The sequence below is a fragment of the Heterocephalus glaber genome, unplaced genomic scaffold, assembly GCF_053883595.1.
Source record: "Heterocephalus glaber isolate CG9 unplaced genomic scaffold, H.glaber_assembly_v1.0 deba00001531, whole genome shotgun sequence".
Classification (NCBI taxonomy): Eukaryota; Metazoa; Chordata; class Mammalia; order Rodentia; family Bathyergidae; genus Heterocephalus; species Heterocephalus glaber.
This window is the reverse complement of record NW_028258329.1, coordinates 2586588-2605483: the sequence shown is the minus strand read 5'-3', so window position 1 is coordinate 2605483 and position 18896 is coordinate 2586588. Positions and strand designations below refer to the sequence as shown.

Below are 18896 nucleotides of genomic sequence, written 5' to 3'. Positions count from 1 at the left end.
CCATGAAGCCATACTGGGTCCACACCCCCTTTGTTCTCCTCTGCTTTCCTCTCTTCTCCTCTTCCACACCCTCCTGCCACGAGGCACTGCCCCACTGCAGACCTAGAAATAACATATTCAAGTGACCATGGATTGAAACCTCTAAAACTATGAGCCCAAATCAGTATTTTGTCCCTAAGTTGATTTCCTCCCGTGTTTTGTCATGGTAATAGAAAGTTGACACGCAGTCTATGTGATTTTTGGCTTTTCTGTTGACACCCATCCTGGAAGTTTGGATGTAAGTGATCTGTCTACCAGAAGGTGACCAGAATTTCAGGACATTTTCATTCATGTCCAGACAATGAAAGCCGTGATGTATTTCATGTTACTCCAGCAGTTATTGTAAGTTTTGGGGAAAAATACACAAAATAATATCGACAAAATGTGTTAACTAATACCGAATCGAAAATACTTGTTTAGGTAGATATATTAACAGAGTTGAATATTGAAAACAGAGCAAGGCCATCTCTGGCTCTGGCCAGAGCAGGAGAAGAGGGTAGCGCATCAGAAGCACCCGCTAACTCAGAAGGGAGGAGGGAACGGGAGAGGGCTGAGCAGGAGGGGACCAAGGAGAGAGGGAGGGAGGTGAAGCAGGAGGCTGGGGCAGCCCAGGGAGGAATGCAGCCTGGCGCCGGATCGCGGGTGTCAGCGAGACAGACCCGGTGAGCCAGCCCTGCCCACGAGGAGGCCCGGGCATTTCCAGGAGGGGCTGTGCCCAGGAGGAGGAGGTGAGGGTGCAGACGGCCAGGGAGCATCACCACAGCGGATGGCAGTGGGCGCCTGGCCTTTGGGGGCTCTTTTTCGTGTCCCCCCTCTGTCCATTGGTCAGGCCCCCCTTTCTGGAATGCAGATTCCTGTCCTCGCAGTCATTTTGCAGGCTTAGGCTCTGTGGCTCCTAAATTCAGAGTGGAAAGCTCACGGCGCCACCTGGTGCCCACTCGTCACATCTGACAGGCTGAGGCGAGCTGTGGGCAGCGGGGCTGGAAGTGCGCGCGGAGACGCGGGTCCCACAGCGCGGGCGGCGAGCGACGCGGGCCGCAGAGGTGCGCGGGGCGCGGGGGGCGCGGGGGGCGCGCGGGGCGCGGGGCCTCGGGCGTGGTCCTCTGCGCGCCCACAGGCGCTCTGGCCTGCGTCCGAGTCCTCTCTGCCCTCCGCGGTGCTCGCGGGCTGTCTCCACCGGGTCCGCAGGAGGCTGGGTCGGGCGTGCACGCCGTCCCCTTCTCCATCCCGCAGGCAGCGGTACTGGGGCTGCCCAGGTTTCTCGTCGTGGATCTTTTAAAGTTTTTGCCATTTTAGTAAAGAAAGGAAATCCAAACACCTGAGTGTGCTAGAGTTAATTATTCCTAAAGAACAGCGCGTCCTCCTGTCGGGCAGGCTGTCCACGCCTTTGTGTTTCATTTATTTTTGGGGGTGGGAGGGAGACTTTTATGGGAACTGTTAAACTGTCACTGTTCGTTTGGAAAAAAAACAGTTGCTTGGGGTTTTTTATTTTATTAATCTTATTGGTACATTTTAGGTGTATAATATGACCTTCATCATTGGGGATTTGTACCTTTACATGCTGTGTCTGGGCTCTTGTTTTTTTCCCCCTTCCCCTGCGCTCCCTTCCACCTCTCCCTATTTACAAAGACTTTGTTTCTCAAAGTGTGAATAAGAATCAACATGTAGAATAGATAATGTGAAATAGGAAGATAAGGGCCCAAAGGGGAAGGGGAAGTGGGAGGGGAAGGGGAAGGGAAAGGAATAAATGTGGGAAAAGGGGAAAACAGAAACAAAGTCTTTGCTTGGTTTTGACTAGCTTTATAATACTGTACCTTTTCTCTTTGCACTTTAGTTGGACCTAATTTTCTTTTGAGTGTCATAAGGTCAAAAATTACATATTGATTTTCTTTCATCTTTTCTAAGATATCCATTCAGTGTTTGAATCTTTTTCAAGTTCTGACACTGCGCGACGCTCCAAGGTAACTGTACTTATTGCCCGACCGAGCCTGCTGTCCTTTCTGGCACCACCACCCCAGTGCGTGTGTGCGTGCGTGTGCTTGTGTGCCTGTGTGTGGTATTGAGGATTTAAGCCAGGGGCTGGCACACCCTGGAGAAGTGCTCTACCCCTGACCTGCACCCCCAGCCCCTTATTCGTTATTTATTTATCTTTCAAAGCAGGGTCTCCCTGGGTTTTCATGATCTGTCTTCTGGAATTATTTAATATTTAAGCCTGTGTGTGTCTGATTTCTTTCACTTAACATTGTGATCTCTAAATCTTGGCAGCAGCCTATATGTCCATCAACAGTTGAGTGGATAAAGAACAAGTGGCATTTATACACAATGGAGTACTACTCTGCCACGAAGAAGGATCGATTTCACTCATCTGTAGGAAAATAGATGCACCTTGAGACCATAATGTTAAGTGAAATAAGACACAAAATGTTTAATTATGGTTATGTTCCATATATCTATTTTTTCTTCTGTCACGTGGGCTTTTGGTTCCATATATTAGAAATCATTCTAGAAGCCATTGTTTGTTTGTTGTTGTTGTTGTTGTTGTTTGCTACTGGGGATCGAACTCAGGACCTTGAGCTTGTGAGGCAGGCGGCGGAACCACTGAGCTAAATCCCCAGCCCATAGAAGCCATTGTTTTAACAAATGCTATGAAGAGTGGTTTATATGTTCTCTGCAGGAAGTCTTCTAATTGTAAGTCATATATATTGGGGTATGGTCCATTTTAAATCAAGGCTAAAATCAGTTGACCCTAACTGTAAGGGTTAAGTTTTGGACCTTCAATTTTATTCACTAATCTATGCATCCTAACATACGCTAATATCACAATGTTTTGATTGCCTGTCATTTTGCAGCAAGTTTTGAAATCAAGAAGTATGAGTCTAGCACTCTATGTTTTTGGTTTTTTCAGGATTGTTCTTGCTGTATAGATAGTTTATATTTCCATAGGAATTTAGAATCAGCATGTGTATTACTAAAAAAAGGACAGTTCACATTGTGGTGCTAATTGCATTGAATCTGAATTCTTTGTAAAGAATTGGCTTAACAACATTAAGGCTTTTGCTTAATGAACCTGGTATACTTTCAAATTTATTTAGGTACTCTTTATTTTTCTCAATATATTTATGGTTTTCAGTATATAAATCTTATGCGTATTTTGTTAAATTTTTACTGAATATTTTCTCTTTGGTGTTATTTTATTTAATGAGTTGTTTTTGAGGCACGGTTTCCCTTTCTTATCCAGGCTGCTCTCAAAACCCTCTGCTCAAGTCCCCTTCTTACCAGCATTCCAGTGGCTGGGAAGAGACACCAGCCACCACCCCACCTGATGCTCTTGAAATGTAGTTGTTCTGTGAATTGAAATTTTATTTTTAATTGCTTGTTTATAGAACTATAGTTGAATATTTTTATGGATCATATTTACTGAAACTTTGATGGACTCATTTTGTAGTTCTAATGATAAATTTTTTAAATTTTTAGGATTTTTTTTCTGCATACAAAATAACGTTATTTGCAAATAGATATAATTTGACTTAATTCTATATAGAATATAAATATAAGAAATATCAAGTGCCTTATATTTATTTTCTCCCCAGTAGCCCTGACAACAGCCTCTGCTATACTGTTGACCAGAAACAGCATAAGTAGAGACCTTTGTCTTATTTGTAAACTGAGGAAAAATAGAGGGTTTCAAGATGAACATTAGGTGTTACATGAACATATGTCTGGATGCCCTTCTAAGGTTAAGAAAATTCCCTCTTTGCCTAATTTCTGTTTGTTATGAGGAATAGGCTTTGGATTTGTCAAATATTTTCTTTTCCTCTCTTGAGATCATCATGCAGATTGTGTACTCTATTAATAACTATTGCATCAGATTTTTCTAATGGAAACCAGATCTGCATTCCTAGGTCACATTCCCTTGGTCATAATGTGCAATACATTTCTTATTTGGCTGGGTTTGTTTTACTAGAATTTTGTTGAATATTTTCTTCTCTATATTTGTAAAACATATTTGTCTGTAATTTTCTTTTCATGTAATGTCTGCTCATTTTTTGTATCAGAATAGTGTGGCCTCATGGAATGTGTTGGTGAGTGAGCCCAAGGTCACTTACATCTTGCATCTTGATTCTTTTTACTTCCTCTTTCTTTCCACCTCCTCTTCTCTCTTCTCATCCTCAGATCTTTTCACATATCCACAGTTCCTATCATCTTTCTTTTAGCTTGCTATTTAAATTATTTATACTTGGGTATCTCATATAAGAGAAACAATGCATATTTGACCTTCTCTGATTTATTTCACCTAGCATTATAGACTCGAGGTTCGTCCATTTTTCTACAAATAGTTGAAGTTTATTCTTCTTTATGACTGAGTAGTATTCCTTTATGTATATATAGCACATTATCTTTCTCCATTATCTTTCATCCGGTGATGGGCATATAGGCTGCTTCCAAAATTTAGCTGTCAGTGATTTATTTTTTAAGAGTTTATGAGTGCATGGTATTAATTCCTTAAATTTCTGGAATCACCGCTAGTGAAATCATCCTGACCTGAGCATAGAATTGATGTTGGATGGGAATCTTTCTGAGCTGAGACTTCAGGCAGATCAAAGCCATAGCCATGATTGACAACTAGATTTCTGACCCAGAGAATCTGTGAGTAATGGGTGTGAGATTTTGAATTACTGACTTATGTGGTAATGACATTCATGGAAAGCAGGAAAAATAAGAAAAATCCATTCTTTAGTTAGTAATTTGGGACCGCAGTCCATTTCACAGTTTTAGAAACAAGCTATAGTTACTTAAGGTGTTCATATTAGGGGAAAATGAAAGATACATTAAATTCTTTTTACTACCTCAAAACATCCTGTAATTTTGAAATTGTTTCAAAATAATATTGTTTAAAGGGCATTAATTTAATACTGTTCTCCTCCACAAACACATTAAAAATCCCCAAGGCCTGGAGAACTAAATGGACACCCAGAAAAAGAATACCAGAGTGGCAAACATTATTATGTACCTTTCCAAACACAGTGCATAAAATAATAAAGCTTATTATAATTGATGCGAACAATACATATTTTTTTCTTAAATAATATACGCAAATGCTAACTTAGTGGTTAGGCTATCACAGCTATGTGTCTGTGTGCTCTGTGACTCATACTTTACTTAGTTCTTTATCATCCCACAGGCAGGCACTGCTACCCCTCCCGAGGCCCAGTTAGGAATTGGAGCAGAAGCTCTACAGGAAGAGAACAGGAGAACCTTTCCTTGACTTGGTCTGCAGTCTTTGCTCACATCACCGAGTAGAGGATTTTTCTCCTCTATGGAACACACTGTACAGGCTGAGTATGAGACATTTCCTCTGTGGCTGCTCATGAAGTCATTTTCCTCACAGAAATACTGCATTAAACTGTCTTTATGTTTACATGTATGAGCCACCTTGAAGAGATTTTTGTGTGCATTGTGAGTTTAAACTTCAGCTTTTATTTGCTCCGTGTGGATATTGTTTCCTAGAACATTTACTAGAAATGCATTTATTAGAAATGCATCACACCAATCTTCCCACATGTACATTGAGTAAAGAAAAGTATTCAAAACCTTAGAATGTTGTTACTGATACTTTCAGTGAGACAGAACAACGCGGGTGACAGAGGGAGGAAATATTTGTCTGTGGATCAGTCTGGGGACTCAGAAGTGAGCAGGTGATTTGGAGCAGAGCTGAGAAGAGTCATCTATGGGATGGCAGTGACAGGAAGGGCAGAGCACGGGGAGCTCCACAGGAGAGACGCGGCAGCCAGAATGTGCTGCGGAGCAGCTCACTGAAGAGCACATCCTCTCTGGATGGTTTTGCGTATCTGGGATTTGTTCCATGAAGTGTTTCCCCGGCCCATGAGGTCCTGGCTATCCGGAAGGAATTCAGAACTCTTGGTGAAAGCTAGGATGAGCCCTGGTGTTGATCCACTGCACTGAAGAAAAGCAAAACAAAACCCTAAAGCTTCACATCAAAAATACCCCGGGGACATTGTCTCTCTCCACTCCCGAGGCCCCTGGCCATTAGCAGGTGAGATTCAGCCCAAGAATGAGCAAGTGTGGAGTGGAGCAGGCTCCTCCTCGGGCTCAGAAAGCAGAAGGAAGGGAGCTGCTGGTCACCTGCCCTTCTCCATCATTTCACACCCACACCCAGATTGGATGCCAACTCCTGTCCCCACTCGCATTTTGCAAGGATCAGTGGGATCCTGGATACCAACAGTTCCCAGCATTCAGGCAGGTATGCAGAGGCTGCATATGCAAGCCACTCCTGTTAGGAGGTTATGCAGGTGAAGCCCTGATGGTGCCAGACGAAGGAACCCGGCAGAGAGTGCATGAGGGACCTGGGATCATCAGGGTGTGGCCTTAAGAATGGTGCCTGCATGGAGCAGTATGCATTGATCCACCTGTGTCTTCACATCTGCTTACATGATGTTCCCAAACCTCAGGAGGAATTGACTGTCCCCGAGTGTAATATCTACAGTGGACCCTCAGGTTACCACTGGCCTGAAATACAAATAACTTGGGTTACTTAAGTTAATGGAAGATTCATCTGCCTCTCCTTCTCTATACCCAGGTAAACATCGCATCTCAGCTGTATGGACTTCGTTACAACCAACCCTCGGGAACAGCTCAAGTTCGTAAGTCAAGGGTCCACTGTATTTGGGCCATTCTATTACATTTTCTTTCATATTGAACATATTGCAGTAGTTGCCGAAATTGATAATTACTGGTATATTAATATTTAATGCATTTGCAGCTTAATGAGCAAGTGAAATTTCCCTGAATTAGCCTGCCATTGGTTGATTATTTCTCAGGATGATTAGCATATCTTCATTTGATAGGAACAGCTCTGCATACCCTTTAGTAAGAGATCAATGTGTTATATTGTAGTTTTTCATTGTTAACACGTGTATTGGTACTTTAAATCTCTCCCTAACCTCTGCTTTCGTTGACTTCTATACATTCTGATAGGAGACGTTTTCATCTTAGTTGCTTCAAAATATTTACAAATATGTCATAATATTTGTTTGTTTGTTTTGTTTTGTTTTTTGGTACTGGGGATTGAAGGACTTGTTTTTTTAACCTGGTGCTATGTGAAATGTGTTTAATCTTCAAGAGTTTTTTTCTTTTTCCTGTTTCCTTGTGAGATACTTTGCACCTGAAATATCTCCTTTGCATACCAAATAGAAAGTACTGTCCAATGAGTGCTTGACACCAATATTTGAGTACAAGATTTTCTGCTCATTTAATTGACCCATCCTGGATCCCAAGTATGTAAATAAAAGCACAGGTCATATCCTCCAACAAAACTTGAATCTCAGCTTCATTAAATATATTCACTGGAAACCATTAAACACCTCTCCAATTTTAACATACCCCAAACAGTTGGCTAGATAGCAAATGGGTGAAGAAAAATATTTCCTTAAAAGTATAGTTAGTTCATCTACAGGTACAATGAGTGAGTATAAGTGATTTATAAAATCCCCATACATTTGTTTGGAAAATGACTGAACAGTAGGAGAAAAAAGAAATACAAATGCAGTGAGTTAGAAAGTTGAATTTGTTATGGAAGAGAAGGAGGGCAGTGTTCACGTTACTAAAATAATATCAGAAATCCTCAAGTTACCGATTTTTCTCACTCTTTGAAAGGCCACAGCTCAGGGCAACCCCTCCAGTAATGCTTTGCCTCTGCTATGTTCCTTCTCCATGAATTTTCTCAACCACAGTTTAGAAAATCATCTCTCCCCGTGAGTTGTATTTTGTTCTTTCTCATTTGCTCTCCAGGTCTCTCTCTAGTGAGCAGTTTGTCCTCTGGCCCTGCTCTGATCCCCTGTAGGGGTTCGTGTGTCTACACTGCCTCTCACGGTGCTCTATGTCTCTGTCCTTGTGGGCAGCTGAATGCCTACCTGTCTGGCTTGGACCTAGTCTTTCCTCACACTGGAACCTGGTTTATTGTACCTGGCACCCTTGAGATTCCTGTCAGACCTGTGTCCCCTCTGTTGATATAAAATGTCCACTCTAAGGAGAGTCTGAGTGTGGCGGGTCCAGCTCTGGAGAGGGGCTCGAGTGAAACACAGAGGAGGCAGCTGCTGAACTGGCTGAAGACCCTCAGTGCCATGGCAGAGACCCCAGAGGCCCGAGGCCACTCCAAGGCTGATTGCACACCCTCACCAGTGGCCCGGAGCTCATGCAGTGCGTGTGAGGGAGGGACTCAAGTTTGATGCTTTATTGGGCATCAGAGTCTTGTGCTAGTGAGTTTCACACCCACAGTTCTCACTGTCCAGTTTAGAAGACGTCATTGTGAGTTCCATGGGCTCACACTATGGCTGAGTGCTGGGCATTGCTACATAATTTGCCCAGCTCACTTTTTAGTAAAAATCGTCTTTTTGTGGATTCCTTAGAAGTTTTCTATATACAAGGTAAAGACATTTACAAATGGATATAATTTTACCTTCTTTCCATTTGTAAAATGATATGTAAAGAATAGAAAATGCATTGTATTTGTTTTTCTCCCCTAATACCCATGAAGACATCGTCCAGTACAATGTTGATTTTAAATTGCAAAAGTGAACATTTTTTTTTATTGCGCATCTTCACAGAATACCTGAGACTTTCAGGATAAACATGTTACGGTTGTTTTTAAATGCCCTTTTTCAGTTAAGAAATTTTTCTTTTCTGAAATTGTTGAGGGAGATTGTTTTCTGAAATTATGAATGTGACTTGGGAATTGTCAAATATTTTCTCTGACTTTCGAGATGATCTTGAAATTTTTCCATTATTCTATTAATGTATATGCCATTATTTTCTGTTATTTATGTTAAATCTATATAATTGAATAACATTACCTTCATTATAGTGTATATTTTCTACTCATTTTGCAAGGTTTTATTATTTTTTAAAATCAATTCTCTTAGTACATTCGTTACATCATGATCACATTCATCATAGGTAGTTGGTATGTGTGCATGACATGGCTTCACTTTTTACCCCTTCCACTATTCCGTCCTCCTCCCTCCTCCTTATATCTCTGGGACCCTTCATTCATTCATATACATGTATATGAATATTATCATGTGGCACAAATATGCACACACACACACACACATTCCTTGTAGGGACTTGGCGCATATACTCAAAACTGCACAATTCCCCCTTTTTAATCTCATTGCCCTCCCCTTTGTCCTTCCTCTATCTGTTGCTTCCTGTCCCATATGCTAATATTTTCTGGAAGATTTTTTCATGTATTTATAAGACATACAGATATGTTTTTTCTCTTATTTTATTTTTGAGTTTTCTGTATCCAAGAAATCTGGCCTCACACAATAAGTTGGGAAGAACTCTTCTCTCTCATGTATCTTTTCAAAGAGTTTCTGTAGGCATTGTATTATATCTTTCATTGTTTGAATCCCTCACTAGTGAGACCGTCGTGCCCTGAGCATGGAAATAACCCTGACAGCACACTCCGGCTTGGAAGGGGATCTCCTCTCAGCTGCGTCCCAGTGCAGACCTTGATGTTGGCATCCTCTGCACCAGGATCCCTGCTCTGGACTGGCTGTGAGTACCGTGTGCGAGGCTCTGAGCTGCCCAGTGATGTGGTTCTGTGCTGTGCAACAACTAGTAATTAACAAACGTGCCAATGAACTGAAACCAGAAATTCACTGGTATCCTTGGCTTGATCCTAAAAGAGGAAAAAAAAATAGCTGCATTTGTAAAAAACTCACTAAAATAAGCAATTCTGTAGTTCATAATTTAGTGCTTTTCCATGACTGTCTAATTCACAGGTTGTTTAAGCATACTATCCTCAGACAAGGTGTTCACATGATGGGAAGTGAAGGACACAAGAAACTCTATTACCTTAAAACTCTGAATACCTAAATGTATTTGAAAGTAATATCATCAAAGGAATTAATTTACTACACCTCCTTCTGACACATACCAATACCAGGGCCTCTGGAGCTGCATGAGCAGACCTATGCAGAGAAGAGCAGAGCCACTTCTCTTCTATCCTCGCTTCCTAACCCAGCTGCCCCTGCTTCACGAACACCCTTCAAGCTTTAGGGTCACTGCTCCTTTCCTCCACAGCACACACCCCATTGACAGTCTCCGGTTACCATGTCCTTACACACAAATGCCTGGGCCTTGCATCTCCAAAATAATCCATTTTCAGATATTATCAGGTAGGTTATCAGCTGAATCTACTGAGGCTTTTTCAAATACATGACTTGTGAGCAGAAGGATCTGTGTGTTAGCTTTCCATCACAGGGACAAAGTACTTTCTGTGAGGAGCTAATAAGGACAAGTGTTTCTCTTAGTTCACTGTTTCAGAGCTGTCGAGCCACGATTATTTGGCCATGAGAAACTTTTTCTGTTCCTATCATTTTGCCTGGGACTCTTATTGTGTGTGATTGAATTAATTGCACTGCAGTGCTGCATTTCAACACACACCTTGTAATCGATCTTTCTGTATAGTGTGAATATATTTCTTCCACAGATGCCTACACATAGGTGCACAACCATGCAGGTCACACAGGCACATCAGAAAGTGTCACAGGTAGACAGGAACAGGGAAACCATGTCAGAGTGGGAACCACTGTTAAGAAGCCTAACTGGGCACGGTTAAGACAGCACAGGAGACAGACACAAAACACTGCACTGTAATGTAACCACTTGTCCACAGGACACAGTGCTGACCACCCCACTCCCATGCACCACTCTCTGATAGCACGAAAGGCAGGAGTTCCCACAACCCACAAATAATTTGAAGACTTTTCCCAGAGACTGGCCTTGCCTCCAGAATACTCAGAAAGTTTCCATGGTAAACATTTTAAAGGTGACCACATTATGAGGCAAGAAACCAACAGCCTGTATCTGCACTTTACTAAAGAGACTAGATTGTCCAAGAATGCAAGAATCAAATACTTTAGATCAGGCGACACTTATAATTCCTGATACTGAATTAATAGGTGCAACTTCCAGCCAACAGTTTAAATTGTGCATTGTATGAAATTATTTCAATAAAATTCCCAGCAGCAAACACCAAGACTCATTGCAATTTCCATGTTCTCAAGGGAGACTTAGTCAAATAGCAAAGGAGGACAGCAAAACATTTCTGAACCCTGTGATGCATCTGCATCTGCACTGAAGGCACATGGACTGATGCGAATGATTGCCATTCCTGTAATTAAAGACATGAATAGGGAAGAAGAAAAAGTTAGATACACAATTGTTTTGGATTCAATAATTAAACTCAAGATACAGCTTCAAGATGGTGTTGGTCATATTTCAAAATTCAGGGCACACATTCTCCACATACAACATTCTCTAAGTCTTTAGAAATCTGCACACTTTCAAGCATTTCCTTCATATTTCTATCTCCCTTCAGATAGATGTCAAACACAGTTTAAAACCTTATGTCTGAATATAAATTGCAGTTTTGTTCCCGGTTAACTGATCCTTTCAGTTGTCTCTGAATAAACTCCATCTGTGAGTCTCCTGGGATGCAGGAAACTCACCATCAGGCTGTGGAATTTATATTATGTCTTCCATTGGGTACTTCTTTACCCTTGTAGGTGACCTAATGTCTGAGCGTGACAAGTGAGGCAGTGAGCCTCTCACCGGAAAATTCTGTACACCAGCATGGGCCTTTGTGGTTTTGTCTGCCATGTGTGCAGTTCATTCCTAGGAAGTTTTCCAGTCATGTGGAGAACACAGAAAAACAGGGAAGGATCGGGTGTTGGGTCAGAGAGACCCAGGCTGCGACTCAGTAGGACACACGCAGTAACAGCAGCATCGTGTCGGTACAGACCTCACAGAGAAGCCAGAGCTCCCTATAGGTCCGGTGGGATGGAGCGAGTGCCCTCAGCCCCGATGCTCATGTGAGAATTTTAAATGTTTGTTCAAATTAATGCTGAAACACTATGAAATTATAGGCATTCACTAGAACATAAAACAATAATCATGGTATTACACTAAAAATTCTTACAACTAAGAGGAAGGTAAATCAAGGTAGTCAGCTCCTATGAAAGTAAGTCTAAGCATGTTTTGCTCAAAAATCGGCCTGAAACAGCACATTAGCACCATGATTTTACCTGTGAAATGGGAAATCACACAGAAAAGTTGCTCATTACACTCATAGTACAATATGCCCTTCATCTTGAAAATTTCCGGGCACCTTAAAATTGATATTATAAAAATATTATTGGCCAGAAAGTAGTATTAATGTAATTATACTCATCTACACTTGCTCCAAAAGAACCATTGGCCCCTCACAGTGATACCATGTTTGTCAAATTTGGCAGAGGGTCTATCTGTAGCTTGGAAAGATAATTTCACAAGGGTATTGTAGGATTTTCCTGAGATATCCTGCATCACCACAGCTCCAGATTTTCACAGGAAATGATTATATCTAGAAAATTATCTATAAGTGAAATGAGAGAAGACCTAGAAGTATTTGGAATGAATTGAAAAAATTTAAAATACCTTTGTTAATATATTTTACTTTTATATTGCATGTCATCTAGGAATAAACATAAGATTGACTTAGGATACATACTTGCTGAAAGATTTTTCAGATAATTAGATAAAACTAAATAGTAACCAAGTTTGTTCATAATTTTACAATGTTTTTTTCCACAGTTACATGAAACAGTCATATGATAAATAATACAAATTATACCAAAAGATATCAGTATAATCAAAATATAGATGTAATGTTTACTTAGTCTAAACCTGCTAGTAACGGTATACAGGATTTAGGTGTTCTTAGATTAGTGAATCCTCCCAACACCTGCAGAGGAAGGCTTGATTACTATTGTCAAGGTCCAGGTCTGAATCTTTCCAAACGCCCTACAATAAAGCAACACAAAAGAAACTTAGGATTGACTCAGTCGGTCTGCAGTGTTAGGATAGCTTTCTGTTACATGAAACATGCTTTCTTGGGATAAATTTAGAAATTTTTCCTTACCCAATTGTCATGAAGTTATTTTTTGTTAGGATTTAATGATAAATTACATTGTATTTATACTTAAAGGTATAAGCTGACAGGCCCCACAAGCAAGACCCCTGCCCAACTGAGAAAGAAAAACCCCCAACAGATGCGTGGCCTGCAGGAACAGCAATGACAGGAAGCCAGCTACCACCTGGCTCATTCACACATGCCAGGGGTCCCATTCTCGAAAAACCACAAGGCACCCGCTGTACCTTGCTGTACCTGCCTTCGCCCTGTTCCCCTCACCCTGTCCTGTTCACCAGCTTCATGCCTATCACCCAAGAGACACCAAAATTTGCCACACTGTGAGCTGACACCCCCTGCCCTACTTAAACTCCCCTCTATAAATTGCCTGCGACCTCCTTCCTATTCCAGTGGCCTTTTAGCCTTTCGCCCATCTGCACCCAGATGGCAATAAACTCATCGCATGGTGCTTAGACTTTGCCTACCTCAGTGGTCTCACTCCTGGTTCAGTTGAACCTTACATTCATTCGGTGGCCCATATGGGGAGGTCTGAGCTCCCCTCTCAGGAGGGTCTGAGCTCCCTCCGCCGAACACCACCGGACATCTTCAGGCCACCTCTGACATCTGACCTCTGGACTCTTCCCTCCTTGGCTCGCTGTTAGTCCAGGTCCCCTCTTCTGGTCAGGGGGGTGACACTTTTACTCAACCTTTTCACCCCCTGCCTCTCTGACCCTCTCTCGCCCAGATTTCTCTGTCTGACCCAGTTCACGTTCAAAGTGTGCTCATAACCCAGTACTGGTCACACTCTCAGGAACCTGGTTCCCCTGCCTGCAGCCCAATCTCTGGGACGCCTGACTTGATCAACACCCACTCTGCTGGGTTTGGGAAACTGATTGAAGACGTTCTTTCCTTTCCCCAAAAGATGTTCTTTCCTTTTCCTGGTTTCTGGGGTCAGACATAACTATGAGACACTTTCCTTCCTCTATTTCCCCTTCATCTCCCCTTGCTTGTGTTCTCAAGGACCTCAAGCCTCTTCATCTCCCCAGCCTGAAGACAAAATGTCTTATTTTCTCTTGTAATATGGCCTGAGCACAATACAACTAGATAATAAATCACATTGCCCCAGTCGTGGCACTTTCAACTGTTCATCTCTGTGAGAACTAGACAGTTATTGCCTCCAGCTAGGAAAATGGTCAGAGGTCCCATATGTCCAAGCATCCCTGGCTAGTCAGAATCCCCTCTCTCTGTGCCTCTTGTGACCCCACTGAACTTCCCATCTCAACTCCTCCATCAGCCCCCTCCCCTCTGTCTCCCCACTAGGACTCCTCTCTGACCACTGATCCTTCCGCCCTAGGTCAGCCTCCCCTGACCCCGACAACCTGAGCCCATTCCTACCCCGCCTCAACCTCAACAGCCTCCCCCTGTTCCCGCCTCCTTTCTGCTCTCCCACCCCCTCCCATACAAGGTCTGGGCTCCCTTTGGGCTCTGGTCCAACCCTCTTCCCCCTTTAGCTGCAAGCACTGCAGCTGCTCAGCTTCCTTCAGGACCTCCAACTGTAACTTCCTCTGCTCCAGCCCCCTCTCTCCACGTACCTCACACCTCCAACCGCCTCCTACCTGAACAAGCCCATTCCGACCCCTTCTCACGCTAGATCTAAACTGCCCTTTGGTGTTTCTTCCCTAGCCCTACTCCTCAGCTTCTGCTGCAGGAGGTAGGAGGGATAAAATATACATATACATATTCAGTCCCAGTTCATGCCCCTTTTCTGTTTGATCTTTCTCAGATTAATCAGTATTTTGGCTCCTTCTTCACAGACCCCACGAAATATGTTCAAAAATGTCAATATCTCCCTCAATCTTATGACTTAACCTTCCTTCTAGTGTCATCCTTCCTTCTACACTCTCCCCCGAGGAGCAAGAAAAGACAGATTTGGTCCCCAGCTCAATCCTACTACAAAAATAGGTGGCTTGAGCCCATTTTAGAGGACAGAGCTACAGCCATTGCCCGGCGAAGCCCCCATGGGATTTCAATCACACTGATGCACAGGGGCGGGTTCCAGCAAGGCAGTGCCAAGACTATATGGTAACATGCCTGGTTGAGGGCCTAAAAACAGGCGGCTGAAAAATTAGTTAATTATGACAGATTTAAAAATTACTTAAGTGTGAGATAAACGTCCCTCCCGGTTCATGTCTCACTTAGCCTCCACTCTAGAAAAACCTTACTGCTCTAAACTCTGAAAGTCCAGAAGGGCAACTTATTTTAAAGATAAATTTCACTACCCAGTCTGCCCCAGATATTCACAAAAAGGTCCAAAAAATTCAGGCAACCCTCAGATTCCCATCAGAAATTCATCAATCAAGCATTTCAATAATTGTGAAATGGCTGCCCACCAGCAGGATATTTCTGACTCACAACTACTAGCATCCACTGTAAGAAAGCCACCAAAAGGGCTAAAAGCCAATCAGGGGCCAAATAAAAACAGTGGGGATCCAAAAGAGGGGGTCCAGGACCCTGCTTTAAGTGTCACCAAATTAGCCACTGTGCCAAAACTGTCCTCTGCCACGACTCCCTCCCAAGACGTGCCCCACATGGGGAAGCCCTTCCTGGAGGCTGACTGTACTGTGAGGACCCAGCCCACCTCAGGGGTCCCCTCCCAGGACCACTCTCTGGGGCTCAGGTGCCCTTGCCATCCTGATGTGTTGGAACTCCGATGGCTGACATGGCTCAGAGGTCTTGGTACCCTTGGGACAAGCACAGCCACCAAACTATGGGTAAATCTTGCAGTGCAAGGTGAGACGGGTTCATTTCTGATCAGTACAGGGTGATCATTTCACCCTCTCTTCATTCTCAGGACAGCTAACTTTAGCCTCAATGACTGTTGCAAAAATTGATAGCACGGTGGCCAGGCCTCTCAAACCCCTCTGCTCTTACACCAATTAAAAAGCCAAGGTTTACTCATTCATTTCCAGTCATTCCCACCTGGCCAGTCCCACGCCTCAGATGAGATATTTTAACAAAGCTCTCTGCCAACCTCACTGTTCCAGGCTCTGCTCCCCACCTTATCACCATTCTTTTCTCATACCTAATGCTATGCCCTACCACTTATCTTCTTCCTCCCTCAACCATCCTGTCTAGAACATCTCAACCCCCTCTGTCGCTCACCATCACCTGCCTCTCCACATCCCCCTAAAAAAAGACCACCCCTGCCCAGTGTCAAGTCCACCTATCTGACCCACCCTCTAAGGACTAAAACCCATCGTCACTCACCCTCTCAAACAGAACCTCCTGATTCCCACCAACTCCCCATTCAACACCGCCATCCTCGCTGTCTATAAGTCTGATCAATCACACTACTTGGTATAAGATCTCCAATCATCAACCAAATTCTCCTCCCCATTCCTCCTGTAGTCCCAAACCCTTATATCCTCCTCTCCTCTATGCCCTCAACCAGCACCCATTACTCAGTCCTTGACCTAAACAACGCATTCTTTACCTTCCCTCTGTATCCTAACTTGCAGCCCCTTTTGGTTTCATGTAGACAGACACAGACACCACCAGTGACAGTGTTCCGGAAATCTCGGAAAGAAATACATGGAGACACAGAATTTGGGTAAAATAATAAAAGTTCGGCTTGCAAGCAGGCAGGACAGCCAGAAACCAGTCTGGTCAGTATCCGTGCCCCTTTGTTCAGCATTTTCCTTTTTATATCCTTTTTAGCCATTATCTCATCCCTAGTGGTCTTTGATGTGTAAATACAATTCCAGTTCCTATTTACAAGTCACAGACACAAGATAGGCCAAATACATTGTAAATTCACCCAGGCATTGCAGCTTCGTTAGGTTAATGAAGTTACTGGTCAAAGAGTCAGATTACTGTCACCTTAAACAAATCTTAAAGGAACACATGACTTATTTTGCTTCTACAACTACCTTAATATTCAATCTAAGTTATCTAAAACTTTTCCCTATCAATAGCAACTCACCTGGGCAGAACTGCCCCAAAGTTTCCAGTGTAGCCCTCACTATGTCAAACAAGCCCTTGTCTGGGATCTTTCCTTTCACCCCGCAGCGTTTGGCTTATTACAATATATAGACTGTTTCCTCCTCTACAGCTCTGTTTCAGTGTCCTATCACCAAGACATCCTCTCCCTACCACAACGCCTAAAAACGAGAGAATATCCACCCACCCCCAGACCCCCACTGTGGGCCCACTGCTGGAAGTGCCTGCCAGAAATCTCAAGTGCTCTCCCCCACCTCCATTCTCCTAAACAGCATTTCCAAAATATAGATGCCCTGCCTAGTCTGCCAGTTCATCAGTTCCCTAAAGCTAGCTCCCAGCACTCACCCTCCTCAGACTCATTTGTTGTAATCCCTTCTGCTCTGGACAAAATGTCTCCTTTTCCCACCCCCAAATTAATTCCCAACATTCAGACTGGACTCACTGGAGTCCCCATCCCCAAATCAGCTCACTGGAGAGGATCTACTACTGGCTACAAGAACTAGCCTCTCCGGCCCCTTCCCAACTCCCCCTCAAACAAAATACACCTACTCACCTTTTTCCTTTCCCTCAACCTGTCCACACCTCCCACCTACACACCACTCCACTGCCCTGCGCACCAACATTTCATCTTCCTACTCACCCACATATCCCTGGCCCTTGCATTCATCACTAGCTTAGCCTCCATCACCCCACCGAACTGGAACAACTCTCCTTGGTGTGTCCTGGTAGCCACATTCCTTCTTCTAGCAGAATTTATACTCATTCCTCTTTGTTCTCTTAAACATGACCACAATGGATAGATACACCTGCCACACGCCGGGTACTCCCCTCCTCTCTGTCATTCCCTTCATATCTCCATCTCCTTCCAAATTGGACTGATTCTTACCCTGTTCCATGACTTCCAACCCCAGTCCCAAAACAACGTACAAGTCACTACCCCAACAGCCTAGGGCTCTGAGACAGGACCACAAACCCCACAACCTCCCCAAACTGTCTGAGCTGCCTCTCCACCTGAATAAGTCTATAAACTTAGCCAACTGTCTGCTAAACCAGTTGCAACCCTCACTGGGGAAGGACTGCTAGATGGGTCTCTCAGAGTCCACCTCAGCAACTGAGGGTGCACTTGCCCCCCTTCAACATGGGTAATGTCTGAATTTGCCTGGTTCCTGCCTTTGAAACTCATTCTTGGGAGGCTGAGGCCTGTGCCAACACCATGCTGACAGGTTCCTCTGCCCATTCAGAAACTCATCGTCACATTCCCAGGGAAGTAGCCTAAAACATCACACTCTCCTCCCCAGCCACCCTGTGCCTCTCCAGGAAAGGCCCCCGGGATTCCCTTGGAAACCTACCCTCTTCAAAATGTAACTTCACTCTCAAATGCTACTTTCACTGAGACCAGAAAAACCTCTTGTCCTAACCCTTTCCTACTTTCAGGATATCAGGTCTCCCAGCTGTAGAGACCACCCAGCTCTGAAATGTAAACTCCCAATTTTGTTCATCCCAACAGCTACCCTATCCTCAAATCCCTTGGAGGCCCCATCCTCAGCAGACCCACTCTCATTGACTAGACGCCAGATGGATGCTACCCCCAAGCAGTGCCTTCTTCTGCCCAACCTGAGGATGCCTCCCAGTGGCTCTTGACTGATAGGGTTAGATTCACCTTACACTGGCAAAATAAATCCTCCAGGTGCCACTGATAAGGTCCCTCCTGGCTTTGCCCCTCCCTTTACTGGGGCAGTCTGTGCCACAAGCATGGGACACTGACAGAAAGAAAGATCCCAATGAAAAAGTTCCTATGGATGCATAGGTTCTTCTCCCTAAATACCTCCAGGATCTTCCTTTACATTACCTTCACCAACCACTGCCTGCCCACAAACTGGAC

At 43.6% G+C, this 18896-nt stretch overlaps 1 protein-coding gene across 6 annotated transcripts in view; it reads left to right on the top strand.

Annotated features, from left to right (window-relative positions):
- The first annotated feature begins 3607 nt into the window (after positions 1-3607).
- The window catches only part of LOC110350707 (uncharacterized), a 108260-nt gene continuing 92971 nt past the window's right edge, over positions 3608-18896 (top strand). For all 6 annotated transcript variants that reach the window (XM_087188254.1, XM_087188252.1, XM_087188253.1 and 3 more), the window contains exons 1-3: positions 3608-6301; positions 6638-6701; positions 9481-9618. In XM_087188254.1, coding sequence (XP_087044380.1) covers positions 6113-6301; positions 6638-6701; positions 9481-9618 — 391 coding nt within the window. In that variant the 5' untranslated portion in view covers positions 3608-6112. The remainder of the gene's footprint in view (positions 6302-6637; positions 6702-9480; positions 9619-18896) is intronic.